We start from the raw sequence: 14,666 nt of genomic DNA on the forward strand, positions 1-14,666 counted from the left end.
ATTGCTGTTGTTCTCAGATCTAAATAGGGAAAAATACATGATACCTTTCTGATTGCCCAATACTCAGGGGAATGAATATCCCTGTGATCAGTACTATAAAGATGCAAGAACTAATCAAAAGTTTGCTTCCATCTATTTATTAAACACTTAGTCACACCAATCCCCTTTCTTTAAGTAGCTGTATTTTACACGATTTCCTTTACATGAAGTCTACAGTCAACAAGTTTGTAAGCGAGAACTGATTGGCTGTCTCCTGCATGTGCTCCAACCAGGGATCAAGCTGGAAACCTGGGAACTGAACCCTAACCTGGGTATCTGTCCTGACCGGAATCGAACCAGCAACAGACGATGCTCCAACCAACCAAGCTACTGCAGGCCAGGACCACAGATCACCATTTTACCATGGCTCTAAGAAAAACTATCCTAATTTCAGAACAGCACAAATAATTAATACACCCATTATGTAAGGAAAAAAACTCAAAATCAGTTTTAGATTAGTCTTTTTTATACCATTTCCCATGACTTCCATGATCCAATCAATTTTAATGAATTCCCGTATGTTTAAGGTCTATTGCTCATGAACTAACATCTGGCCATACCAGTATAACATGTACCAGTGAATAATACCCTGGGAGTCCTGCTGTAATCCAACTCATCAGAGGGTAACATTTGGTAAAGGAGTTGCACCTTGGCCTATACAAGCAAATCTAGTCCCCACAGTAATAGAAGATCCTCATCTCAAAGATCTAAAACGTACATGGTCTTGGAGTGTATCCCCAAGAATGATACCAGAGCCAGGGTCCCATAAGCTTGACTGATCTAAACCTGCCATTGTCTTTTAACAGTCACCAGCCTGGGGAAGAGAAAAATATGATCCTCACCTGTAAAAATTTTACAACTTTAATGTGAAATTAAAAAAAAAAAAAAAGCAAATAAAAGGAAGTCTACTTTCTTTAATGTACAAAACTGTATGAGAAAAAACAAAAGCAAATCAAATGTTATCACATTTGTTTACAACACTATATAGTTTTTCATATTAATTTTACTATTCAACAATAGAAAGAAGGTGGTAATTTAGGGACTGAGAAAGAGATAAAACAAATACAATTTTTTCTACCATGTTTATTCTTCACTGTGTAGAGTTGTGCTCACAGAGACAGCTTCTTTTACTGTTTCAGGGGGTGGGAATTCCATTGTATATAAAATTGATAAATAAAATAAAAAATTGAACCTTCTCAAAAGCTGAGAGAGTCTAGAAATGAAGCGTCCGTAGCCTGGTGCATTGTCATACAATTCAAATGATGGTGCAGTTACCAGCTTGTAATTTTTAGGGACTGTAAACAAGGCTTGCTCTTGAATTTGAACCTCAAACAACTTATGTTCCTTAGGTTTTGTAATATGTGCAGGAATATGTGGATACTGAGAAGCTTCAGAATTTGGTCTCAACCAGTTACAATGCAGTCATCAGTGACCCAGCCTTGCAGGACTGCATCCTGACCACCCAGTATCTCTGTCATTAAGCGTTTCAGTCTTTCAATTTCATCTTCTTTAGTAAGAAGTCCACCACCGGGTAATTTGAAGAAAAATTTTCCTAGCTGTAGCAGTAACACATGGGGTAGCCAGTGCTCATGTACCATCAGAACCCCCTCTATAGTCATCCTGATCTAATTTTATCAAATTCCTTCCCAATGTGCTGAAATCTGGCTGCAACAGAGCTGTCCTCATAGAAGGGCTCTTTTGTAGCAAGAGTATAATTGTGAGAAGGTCTAGGTTGATGGTGTGCTCCAAGGTGAGGGGCTGGGGCTGCTCTATGCACTTGTTGCTGACCATCCCCGCGGGGCCAGGTGGTCTGTCAGAATTTGGTGCCATTGGGACATGCCTTGTGAGCACTGACTTCCAGCAAGAAGGGGAGGCAGGGAGACTTTCCTGGTGTGGGAATCGGTTATCTATCCCACTCAGCAGCTGTAGCCCGCCATTAACTTGAGAGTGCAAGAGGAAGTGTGTGTATGTCAGATGTGACTTAGGTGTCTACTCTCCATTCACTTATTCAGTTTTTCATGCACTATGTCAGCTCTACTATGACTGAATACTAGTGTGAATAGTGCAACTGTGAAGATAATGCTAAATTCAAACCTCATTTTGGGTATTTACATTGTCACCCCCCTCATAGCCTGAGTTTATTTAGCTATTAATAAAAGTAAATAACATTGTAAAATTTTGTCAAATATTTAATTTTGTGCCTAAAATATAGAAGTATGTTATAATAATTAGACAATGATCTCTTTGCAAGTTTTTCTCAGTCACAGGCTTATTGGGTATAAAAATACTATTCAATTAAATTCACCAACTATTCACTGTGCATCTTAAAAAATGCTAGCTACTGCATTTGCTCCTGTGGATAAAAAGTTCCATAGGACAGTCCCTGATTTCCAGAGATGACTTGCTGGAGATATAAAACACAACATAAAGATGTATCAGAGGTGATACACTCTGCCAGGAGTGAAACCCAATGTTATAATGTAAAAGGCAACGGGGGAATGCAAAATCCAGAAAAAGCATTTTGATTTCAGGGCAAGAAGTGATTACGTTTGAAAGCAGTACAATCCCATTAGGTTGAAAATAGCTGGGCTCTAAAGAATTGGCAGAATGTGGAATTGTGGCATGAAAGAGACCATGTAAGTGGTAAGACCAACAGAAGCCAATCATAATTGTGAGAAGTGTAGCCATATAAAAGTATTACAAGATTATTTTATTTGATTGAAGTAGCAATTATTTGTGTGGTTAGTGGGAGTAGATGATGAGGCTGGAAGAAGATTCAGGGCAAGTCATGAGTGACTTTGCAATAGAATTAGATACTACAGAAATGCGCTAGAGTTGTAAGGGCAGCCAGTACTTCTGCTTCTAGCAGTTCAATTTGGTATGTCTTGTTTCCTGGACAAATGTGACTAGATTAAAAGAAGAAGGTTTATGAAAACTAAAATCTATTAGATATCAGGGGACCACCTTGGGTTTATATTGAACTGATTATGAGTACTTTTTACATTCAGATTTTCTAAATTCATTCCCTTACTCTTTATTAAAAAAAATTTTTTTTTGCAGTAATGGGAGCCAAAGATTCACTGGTGATACTTTCAACTTAGACTCACACTAATATAAATAATGAGAAAAGATTGAATTGCATGGAACACTACAAATACAAAATGCACATATTATCCGCTAATAGTGCTTTTGGTGGGTTTAACTCATGTTTTTATAGAAGTCAGCACAGAATTCATCTTCAAAGAATAAATATTGCTGCCGTGGCTGAAGCTTTTCTGGAGATTATGTAAGTAGCTTACTTTACTGCAACCCATTTTCATGGGTCCTACCTCCAATTCCATTGTGGTGGCAGCCGTCCGTCTCGAGAGATGATGGTGTAGCTTCCTAGGAGTCCATCTGCACCGCCGAGAATGGTCGTGCAGTATCCCATGGGTTATAGCTTCCTTCAGGAATGACTGGGTTAGGTTCTCAATTTTTATAACCATGGCACTCTGTTTTGATAACACTGCATATTACTTTTCTCCACAACTAGGTTCTGGGTCTTTACATCATTCACTGTCATATCTGTAGCACTTAACACAAAGCCCTGAATGCAGTTGTCCAATAAGTATTAACATGTGTCATTTGCACCTGTGTAAAAGTAAGGCCCATTCCTAATCAAAGAATTGAGTTTACCAAGAGAGTAAATTCAATGAAAAGAAGTTAGCTTCATTATTTATAATGGAATTTGTATTTTAGAGGGATATGCTATAAAATTTGAACTGAGGTGGCAAATTAAAATGTAAGTGGAGTACCAAGAAGAAAGAAGATTCTCTGCCTTACCTTTCCCACATTGCCCAGGCCCTCAGTGTCCAGAAGGACCAGAGTGTGTTTGGGCTTGGATGGGTGGGGCACACACCACATCCAGATGCCCTTGGTTTCAGACTGCACCATGGAACCCAGAGGAAAATCTGCAAAAGAAGAGGAGAAAGCAATATACAGTAACAGCAGATAGTCTGGCCCGCTGAGTAGGTCGTCTGTGTCCTGCCAGAACATATATGATACATCAGCTTTTTGTGGATTTTTTTTCTCCCCTTCATCCCTGTGTTTTCCTCAATTTTTTTTCTTTTTTTTAAATAAATGATGAGTTCTTTGCTCAGTGCCTCAGGTGGGGATAAAATAGAAGAGAAAGTGGAAAAGACCTATGAGATTTTCTAGATCTTTTTTCCAAAAGCTGAAATTAAACATACAGCGGAAGAGGATGTGAGATATATTCCCAGAAACCTGCCGATGATATATCATGTCCCACCGTCCAGGATTTTAACCATCTGCCATATCCTAATGTTTCCTTCAGTGAAGAATAGAAATGAATATGATGAAATATCTAGGGGAAGTTGATTCATCATGGCTCAGGCCATTTAATTTCCACATTCAGGGTGTTATTCACAGAGACATATAAAGCCTGAGGTAATCAGTATTCTCCTATATGTAATAGTGTTTGTTTGCTTTATGACTAATACAAAGTAATTTTAAGTTACCATTCCCCCAGTGAGGAAAGACAAAGTGTAATTGAAGGTCATTGCTCTTAGTTATGAGAAATAAAAAGCATGTAAAGCAAGTCATCAACAGAGAGAGTAAGGACCTGGTCATGCTCATGGAACTTGACTTGGTGCAAATCGCTTTCTTTTTGTTCTTTCTGTGATATGAGTAGGGTGGTAAAATCACAATTTGGGTGTCTTGACATATTTTGAGGGTAGAGACTTCCTCAGCAATGGGAAATGACCTTGTTCTCACTTGATGTTCTCTTAAGTAGAATAAAAAGGACATTGTTGGAACCATTTGACTGATATCTCTCTCTTAGGGTTTTCAAATCATTAATCACTCAAGAAAGAACCTACAATTCAGGCAAGACAAGGAAAAATATTCTCCCCTTATTGGTGGTCAAGAATACCTTTAAAAGAAATACACAGACAAAATGTTTTGTTAGAAGTCCATGGGATATTAAGAAGCAAAAAGAAGAGAAGAGGAAAGAAGAAAAGGGGAAAGAGAGAGCAGTAGGGAGAGGAGGGAGAATAAATGAGAGATATTCTTAGAGATCCTTAGTTTAGTGGTCAGAGGCCCACACCCCTAACGAGCTACTGAGTCATAGAGAAAGACATCAGAAAAAAAAAAAGTGTATTGTCTTCATAGACAGAATGCTTAACAGGATATAGGCAGATTGTCCTAAAAGTTCAGTAAGAACCAAGAAAGGCAACTTGATAGAAAAATATAACTATTTTTATTAAAGAAGAGTGAAAGAGTGCACCATGAAAATAAAAACACTGATGAGCTCTAGTGAAGTGTGAGAGGGCATAATTTGGGCTTTTGGGTGTTAATGTTGTTTTATTTCTTGATCTTGGCAGTGATTATACAGATGGCCACTTTTAATTAACCTTATCATATATGTATGCAGTATGCACTTTTCTTCATATTAAAAAAGATTAAAGGGAGAGAAGGAGAGAAAATTCATCAAAGTTTTGCTCTGAAATGAAGCAAACAATTGGATGGTAGCCCCATTGAGATATAAAGTACACAGTATTTACTGCCGCTTGTTCTGCTTCCTACTCTTTTTTAAAAACAGGAACTATTGAACAATATTTGTATGTTACTGAAATTATCCCATAGTTTAGGGCAGAAGTGATATAGGAGAAAGGAAGGGAATAACTTCTGGAGCTGAGCTCCCCAGTACATGACTTGTAGGGTGGATCTTTGATAGGGCTGGGGATCTCTTTATCAGTGAACAAATGAGTGAGATTTTTGTGGACAGATGGAGTTAAAGTTATAAATTTCTCAACAAGAATTTAATTTTTCTTCAGTGGGGGGAGTTTGATTCTTCCTTAAGATGACTGTGAAGGAGGTGTGATCAGTCTGTGTTATCACTGTTTCCAAGCAGATGGCCCAGAACAACACTCACCATGGTTCTGTCCTGCCAGGAGGTTCGTTAGGTAGGATTTTCCTGAATGATATGGCCCTGTGATGGCCACCACCACCACAGGCTGAGAGAGCTTGTCAAGAAACTCAAGTGCTTTTGGATTTACTCTCAGCTGATTTTTCTTGTTTTCTACCAGACAGATGGGGTTCATTGTAGTGGATCCAGATGCCATGGTAAGCTGTAACCCAGAGGAAGAACTCAGTCAAATACAAGATCCCAAAGTCATATCTAACGGTTACAGAAGTCATTTGCATATCAACTTTATGCTGCTGGAGCTTATATATAAGTTTCCTACATTTTGTATGTCCCTAAAAGATAAGTATTTAGCTTAGTGTGTTAAGGCCTGGTACTGATACTTTATGGACATTATCAGATTAATCCATAAACAAACCCTAAAACTGAGGCAGGATAGTAAGAAGCTAGGAAAATTTCCGGGCAAATGGAATTTGGAAAGTGAGACAAGAAAATTAAATAAGGCCAAACAATTTGAACACTTACAACCAGCTAGTGAATTGCAAGACCTTATCTTCCCTAACCAAGGACACTTGAGAGCAAATGGTTTACTCGTCTTCTCCCTAACCATAGCTTAAATCACCCTGGCTGGGGAGATAGAGAGCAGAGAACCAGTTAATGACATTTGGTCTAGCTAGACCCCAAACCAAATAAAGTCAGGGGAACAAATAACAAAAACTCAGTTAAAACCAGACAGACCCAAGATAAAAGTAAAACTGTAAAGTAGAGCATAGAATAATCCCAGCCTCCCTTACATGCTCATTTTGAAGCATCAGCATATTAAAAACACACCTGGAAAGCTGATGAATATTCTGCTCAAAGCCTCCCCTAAGATTTTCACACACGGAAGAAAGATATAACCTTCAAGTCAAAGGATAGCAGTGTGGGTTCACTCTAGAGCACACCCATGCCTCTTCTTGGGCATGAACTTTTGACTCTTTATTTCCTAAACTCTAAGGGTCCCCTCTAGACTTACAATCAGGGGAGCAGTGGGCAGTGGCAGCTCATCTCAGTCTTTCCCCCTGATCCTGTCTCCACATCCTCCTTTTTGTCTGACTTTCCCGTGAGCTAAAAGCAGACCCACTTTGGCTCATTTCTTTCACTGTGACTGTTCCTTCCAAGTAAGCTAAGAGCAGCCCCACCTCAGCTCACTTCCTTCCAATAACAATTCTAGGGGGCCAAAGCAGAGTACTGCCTAGGCTCTCTCTGTTGCTTCTTCTACCCTAAGTCCTTCCTTTCTTCTTCTTCTTCTTTTTTTTTTTTTTGCTGTCCTCAGCATTAATAAACATACTCTCAAAATCACCTGGATTCCTGTTCTAAAATCTTTTCTACATGAAGTCAAGAACCCACACACTACAGGTCAGTTTGAGGCAGACCCACTCTGGGCCTGGCCCTTGTCCAGTGACAAAACAACCTTACTTATATAATGCATAAGAGGAATAGAAAGAGAGAAACAAAGCTCTGATGTTGGAGCCTTGAGAACATTAACATATTAGGGATAAGTAGAGGCAGACTGGGACATGCAGGAGAAAAGGAGTGACCAGAGAAGATATCTGGAGTTTCAGAAAGATTTGATTTCTCATTAACTGCATATGTTTTCTGAGTACCTATCATGTGCTGGGTACTGTTCCAGGTGCTTGGTGTCAAGTAATGAACAAAATGGATACAAATGCCTGTCTGAAGGAGCTCTATTTTAGTGGGAAGAGACAGATAATAAAGAAAGCGAATAAGCAACATGCATATATGTATATTAAATGATGGAAAGTGATCAGGAGAAAAGCAGGGACCAGGATGGGGAGCATGGGAGCTGAATTTATATAAAGGGTGGTCAGGGGAAGACCTCTCAGAGAAAGAGAAATAAATGTGACCTGCTACCTTGAGCAGGACAGGCTTAATGAATTGTGGGAGTGGGAGCAGCTAGAAGAGGGGAGACCTTGAAAGCAAGAAGAAGAGGTAAAGAATGTGACTTGCTCTGAAAACACCACGGGACAGCTCTTAATAGGATTTAGATAAAGTTATAAGTGCAAGAATTCATTTATTTAACTGAAATAAAAGGACACTTCTTATTTATATGCTGCCAGGAAAGAGAGGCAGTAGCCAGGGTGTTTGAGGATCTGCCCAGGGCTACCAGAGTCCCGCAGCTGGATGAGGCCCTACTCTAATGTCTTCACCAGAGTGGGTGTTTCCTTTCATGTGTTCCCAGACCTTCCTAGCTTCATGACCATGAGAAAGATTAGCTTCTCTGTGCCTCAGTTTGTTCTTCCATAAAATGGCAGCACTAAAAATAACAATGTATTGGTCATTAGGAAGATTAAATATATGATAAAATTTATAATGCTCTTAAAATGATGTGGTACATACTGAGTCCTATGCAAGTATTGATAAAATGTTGAATGTCTAAGACAGCAGGGAGGATATTTTCTAAGTGAAGACAAAGGGTTGGCTTTGAACTGAAACAGTGACACTTCTCCCCAGTGGCAAGGAGGTTGGGGGACACATCCCATAGAGAGGATGAGCCGGCAGGACAGCACCAGCAGTAGCAGCTGGGAGGGCGGACACCAAGGGAGGCTGCGTCCTGTGGGAGGGACCCAGAGCAGCCCTGGGATGCCAGGCAGATTCTGGAGTGGCTACCAGGGTTCAAACTTCAGGGTCTGAGTAACTTATTGTCAGTGAGACCTTGAAAAAGGAGCTTACTGCTGCGAGCCTCCATTTTCTTATTAATGTTATAAATAAAGCAAGAAATCCTGCCCGATTAATTCCTGTACAGGCTGGTAGTTTACACACAGGCTCTCAATAATTAAAAAAATTTTCCAGAATTAATATAGCGCTTTATCAATTAGCAAGTTAGGCAATGTGTTGAAATGTGTCAATACATTCGGTAAGCTGCAAATTGCCAAGAAATAATAAGGTGTCTAAAATATTTTTGCCAGAAAATAACATGAATTTGTTTTATGGACATCGTTTGTACCATTTCTCTACTTTTCTATAGGTGACTGGGAGCAGTTTGGAAGTAAAAGATGAATCTTTTATTGTGTTATGATCAGGAAGAATTGCAGAGCTTATTTCTTGGACTGAATATTCAAAATTTTGGGTAGGAATAGATGCATTAACAAAACTTAAAAAAAAAAGTAAGTACACTGAAATCGTCGTCGTCGTCGGCAGCCGTCCGTCTCGAGAGACGATGGTGTAGCTTCTTAAGTGTCTATCTGCACCGCCGAGAATGGCTGTGCAGTCCGACTCGGGAGTGACACGGCATCTGTCTCCTCCCGTGTTGAATCGACATCTTGCGATGACGCTGGAGTGTCCTCTCCAGTGGAGCTGAAGCTACAGAGCCTGGGCAGGGTGATATGGAGGGTTTGCTGTTGCCCATGCAGCAGACCCCCCCTCTCTTCGCAGCTGAAGGGTCCAAGGGAAAGACGGAGTCGATACAGCTTGGGTTCAGGTGCGCCGCAGGAGTTGCCGGTGTTGACTACAACGTCAAACCGCCTTAGGGACTCCGGCTCCGGATTTTCTGTCGGGGTTTACTCCCTTAGCCTTTCCCCAGAAGAGGTATGCCGCAAGGCAGCGGAGGTTTTTTGGAGTCAGAGTTTTCCTTCTCTGATGTACCCTGACTGGAAGATCGAACCAGCGACACTTAGCTCGCAGGCCGACGCTCAATCCACTGAGCTAAACCAGCCAGGGCAGAGTACACTGAAATACCCAATCCAAAAGCTATTAACGTCAAATGAACAAGTAAAATGAAATAATTCTACTGTATGGAGTTGATTTCCAAAGTTTACTCTTCAGGAGAGCCAGTCATCTGAAGTGATGGTGAAAACTGCCTCAAGCCTTGGCTTGTCAGCAAGTATCACAGGATACTCTGACACAGTTCTTGTATGGACCACACATTAAAAACAATGCATGATAAACAAACACTATTAGGTCTTACAGTTATTTTTAACACTTGACCAGTGGGTGTGAGATCGAATTATTCTATATAACACAATTTTGTGCTACCTTTGGATATTAAATATTGTTAATGCAAAAATAATGAGCCAGTCTCTCTGGATTTAAATAGTCTGTAAATTAAGAACCATCTTTTCTCTCAGTGCCTCCAATGGCTAGTGGGCGCGGGGCGGAGCAGGGACAGTCTGAGGAGAGAGGAGGGAGATGAAGGGGAAAGGACTTTATGGAGCACCTCTGCAAGCTGATAGGATTTATTCCCTCAGAGCCAGGGAGGACTTCAGCCCCTTTCGACATTTGAGATAGGATGCATTCCTCCTCCTCCCAAGTTTGTGTAGCCCAGGGTGGTTGCCAGAAGAGCATCTCATCCTGATGACAAGGTGTTTGTGCACTGGTCACTTCGAAGGGCCTCTGATCCAAACACAGACGCTGAGCTGCTGGGACCCCGGGCCCAGTGCCAGACTCCTGCTGCCTCCCCGCCCGCCAGTGCCCAACCTGCTCTTCCAGGGTGGGATGAGCCTCTGGGCACGCGTTGTTGTTGACGACGCTTAAGGAACAGGAGAACCTGCCAGTGGAAAACCAAGTCTAGGAGCTAACTTACCTGTCTCGCGTGCCGCAGACAGGGGACAAGTTCTCAGCTGTTCCTTCCCTTCCTGCGCTCGCTCCTTCAGCGTCTGGCTCCTCCGGACTTGTTCTCTTTAGGGGCTGAAAACGTGCCAGATATTACAGGCAAGCAGTTATGGCTCGGGTTGATAAGAACCCAGATCAAAAGGACATGCGCTCTTAGGAGAACTGGATCGTTGGGTTCCCCCCCCCCCCCCCACAACTTTTCTTTTCTTTTGTTTTTGTTTTTGTTTTTCAACTGAGGCAGTAGAGCAGGTGAGGTGGGAGGAAAGTCACGGTTCCTCCACACCTGCCTTCAGAATCCCAGGTCGGTCCCTCCTCCGTTGGCTTGTGCTCCCTGAACACACAAGGAATACAGAGCAGCAGGCTGTATGTGAGCCAAGGGACTGCACAGGTAGTTTTGTGAGGAAAGATATTGTTATTTTTGTTGTTATTACTATTATTTTATTATAAATCTCTTTTTCTTCAAATTTTTCACTCATTCAATTCTTCTCTCTGTTTTTTCAAAGAGTATTTTTTGTTCAGTGATTTTTTTCATTAAGAGCAAAACTACCACTGTGTGTGTGCACACATTTCCCAATATTATAGCCTACACAAATTCATTATTTTGTTCCATTACTTTGTTCCTTGCTTAGATAAGGGTGGATCAGATTTGGTGGGCGAGGGGGTGGCAACTGAATATAATTTGAGAATCTGTTTCTGATAAAGTAATAGAAAAAATACAAATTCAAAATAAATATTCAAAATGACCCAAACAATATCGCAATACTTCTAAAAAGCTGACAAATGCTACATTTTGTCTCATAATTTTCTTTACCTTCTGTTAAGCTACTCCTATCATATTTGAATTTCAGTGTGAGCCAGAATGCTGGCATGTATATTTTAGTTGTATACCAGGGAAAATTAAATTCACTTATTAAAATTGCATTTCATTGTACTGCACTAGAGAACAAAATTAACATCAATTAATTAATTCCATTTCAGTCAATATATTCCTGTGAAATGGATTCTTTGATAGTAACAGTGATAAATACAAAGAAGAGGTTATAGACACTTAATTTTTACACTAACAAAATTAATTTCTATTATATTACATGAAAAGTGTCTATAAAATAAAATATCAGAAAGTGAAATTTGGATCTTCCATTTTGTTTTGATACATGACTTTATACTACCAATCGCATTTTCCTCAGAAAGTTGTCTGTGATATGCATTTATATTTTAAATGTTAAAATGGATTCTGCAAGAAATTATAGTGAAATTAGATGACCAATTTTTATTTACCTTTTTATTTTTTGCTGTTGTCTTTTTTAAAAATTGTTGAATTTATTGAGGTAACATTGATTAATATTCATAAAATTATGATATGTAGATTTCAAATGCACAATTCTGTAATACACATTGCTTATATTGTATTGTGTGTTCACCACTCAGAGTCAAGTCTTCTTCCATCACCTCACCATTCATCCCCACTTTGCTATCTTCTACCTGCACCCACCTCCCTTTTCCTCTGGTAATCACCATATTGCTGTCTGTGTCTGCGAGGTTTTTAAAAATATTTTCTTAATCCCTTCACTTTTTTCACACAGCCCCTCAACCACCCTCTCCTCTAACAGCTGACACTCTGTTCTCTGTATCTATGAGTCTTTTTCTACTTTGTTTCCTTTGCTCATTAGAGTCCACATATAAGTGATATTGTATGGTACTTGTCTTTCTGTGACTGGTTTATTTCACTTACCATAATGCTCTCCAGGTCCATCCACATTGTCACAAAATGTAAGATTTCCTTCTCTCTTTTTTTTTTTTTTTTTTATGGCCAAATAGTATTTCATTGTGTAAATGTACTGCAGCTTTTTTATCCGCTCATCTACAGATGGGCATTTAGGATGCTTCCAAATCTTGGCTACTGTAAATAATGCTGCAGTGGACATGCATGTGCATATATTCCTTCAAATTAATGTTTCAGGTTTCTTTAGGTATAGTCCTAGAAGTGGAATTCCTGACTCATAAGGCAGTACCAGTGTTAATGTTTTGAGGAACCTGTAAACTGCTTTCCACAGTGGCTGCACCAATCTGCATTCCCACCAACAGGGCATGATTCCCTTTCTTCACATCCTCCCCAGCATCTGTTGTTTGTTGATTTATTGGCAATAACCATTCTGACAGGTGTGAGGTGACACCTTATTGTGGTTTTAATTTGCATTTCTCTGATGCTTAGTGACAATGGGCATTTTTTCATCTGTCTATTGACCATCTGTATGTCCTCTTTGGAGAAGTGTCTATTCAGGTCCTTTGCCCATTTTTTAAATTGGATTGTTTGTTTTTTAGTCTTGAGTTTTGTAAGTTCTTTATAAATGTTGGATATTAGTCCCTTATTATCAGGTTGGTGCAAAAGTAATGTCAGACTTTTTTAAAAGAAAGTTTTACATGGTATTTATTAAATTTGTGCCTCTTCTTATAATTTTTTGATGTCACAATGACTAATTTATACCTTATTTTTTCAGATTATCAAAGTATTGTTCATAATCATCCACAATATTTGCACCCATGTTCGTCCCATTTAAAGACCACATTAGAAATGTTTTACTCTATGAGTTTCATAAAGGTGCCAATGCAAGTACAGCAGCAAAGTCTATTCAGAGCACTTATGGGGACAATGCAATGACTGAAAGAAGTTGCTGGAGGTGGTTTTCTTGTTTCCAAAGTGGGGATTTCAGTTTGAAAAATGAGCCAAAAGTGGGTCATCCAAAAAACTTGATTCTGAAGTGATGGAAGCTATTGTCACAGAAAACCCAACCATTACCTCTAGGGAACTTGCATAACAGTTTAACGTAGCCCATACAACCATACTGAGCCAAATGAAAAGGATCAGAAAGGTTTCAGAAGTTGGAAAATGGGTTGCACACAAACTGTCTCCAGAGAATCTGCAACAGCGTGTTGCTTGTTGTGAATCATTGCTTTTACGACACCTTCAGGCACTTTTTTTGGGTAGGCTTGTTAAAGGTGCTGAGAAGTGGATCCTTTACTGTAATATTAAATGCCACCAATCATGAATCAGTTGAGGAGGGAGAAGAGTTCAACAACCAAGAGGAAGACTCATCCAAAAAAGATCATGTTGATAGTATGGTGGGATATGGAAGGAATTTTCCATTACGAACTGTTAGACAACAATCTAACAATTTCTGCTAATCTTTCCTGTGAACAACTTTGTCATTGGAAAGCAGCTTTGAACCAAAAGCAACCCTCCTTAGTCAACAGAAAGGGTGTCATTTTCCATCATAATAATGCTCGTTCTCACACAGCTCAACTCACCAAAAATTTCTTGAAAGAGCTTGGTTGGGAAATATTGCTTCATTCTCCATATTCTCCTGACCTTGCTCCTTCTGATTATCACTTGTTTCAGGGACTACAGAACCATTTTGATGGTCTTAGGTTGACATCAAGAGAAGAGGTTGAAAATGAGTTGGATTCATATTTTGCTTCAAATCCTAAAGAATTTTACAAGCATGGCATTTATAAGCTAGTTGACAGGTGGAAAGAGGTTCTAGAAAGCAAAGGAGATTATGTTAACAAATAAATATTTTCATAATCATGGGCTTTTTCATTTTTAAAATAGACCTCGAAATCGGACATTATTTTTGTACCAACCTTGTTATATCATTGGTGACTATGTTTTCCCATTCAGTGTGCTGTCTTTTCATTTTGTTGATGATTTTCTTTGCTGTGCAAAAACTTTTTTAGTTTGATTGTAGTCCCATTTATTTTTTCTTTTGTTTTCCTTGTTGAAAGAGATACATCTGAAGAAAAAAATGTAGCTACAATAAATGTCAGAGATTTTACAGCCTAAGATTTCTTCTAAAACTTTGATGGTTTCAGATCTTTTAAATCTTTAATTCATTTTGAGTTTATTCCTGTGTATGGTGTAAGAAGGTGGTCTGGTTTCATTTTTTGCATGTATCTGTCCAATTTTCCCACTACCATTTATTGAGTACACTGTATGTTCTTGCTTTCTTTGTGAAATATTAATTAACCTTAAAGGTGTGGGTTTATTTCTGCACTCCCTGTCCTGTTCTCTTCTATTGATCTATATGTCAGTTTT

The 14,666-nt window shown here is 39.4% G+C and overlaps 1 protein-coding gene and 1 pseudogene across 1 annotated transcript in view; both read right to left on the minus strand.

Annotated features, from left to right (window-relative positions):
- LOC150015233 (guanylate-binding protein 7-like) overlaps positions 1 to 10,651 on the minus strand; it is a 30,739-nt gene extending 20,088 nt beyond the window's left edge. The window contains exons 1-3 of the mRNA XM_090269701.1: positions 10,545 to 10,651; positions 5,972 to 6,167; positions 3,862 to 3,989 (exon numbers count right to left, since the gene is read on the minus strand). Of these exons, the coding sequence (XP_090125827.1) occupies positions 3,862 to 3,989; positions 5,972 to 6,161 (318 nt within the window). The 5' untranslated portion in view covers positions 6,162 to 6,167; positions 10,545 to 10,651. The remainder of the gene's footprint in view (positions 1 to 3,861; positions 3,990 to 5,971; positions 6,168 to 10,544) is intronic.
- LOC150015234 (cleavage and polyadenylation specificity factor subunit 5 pseudogene) lies at positions 1,123 to 1,869 on the minus strand (annotated as a pseudogene).
- Positions 10,652 to 14,666: the final 4,015 nt, after the last annotated feature.

The sequence above is a fragment of the Furipterus horrens genome, unplaced genomic scaffold (genome assembly GCF_987537825.1).
Source record: "Furipterus horrens unplaced genomic scaffold, mFurHor1.1.pri manual_scaffold_3, whole genome shotgun sequence".
NCBI classification, from domain to species: Eukaryota; Metazoa; Chordata; class Mammalia; order Chiroptera; family Furipteridae; genus Furipterus; species Furipterus horrens.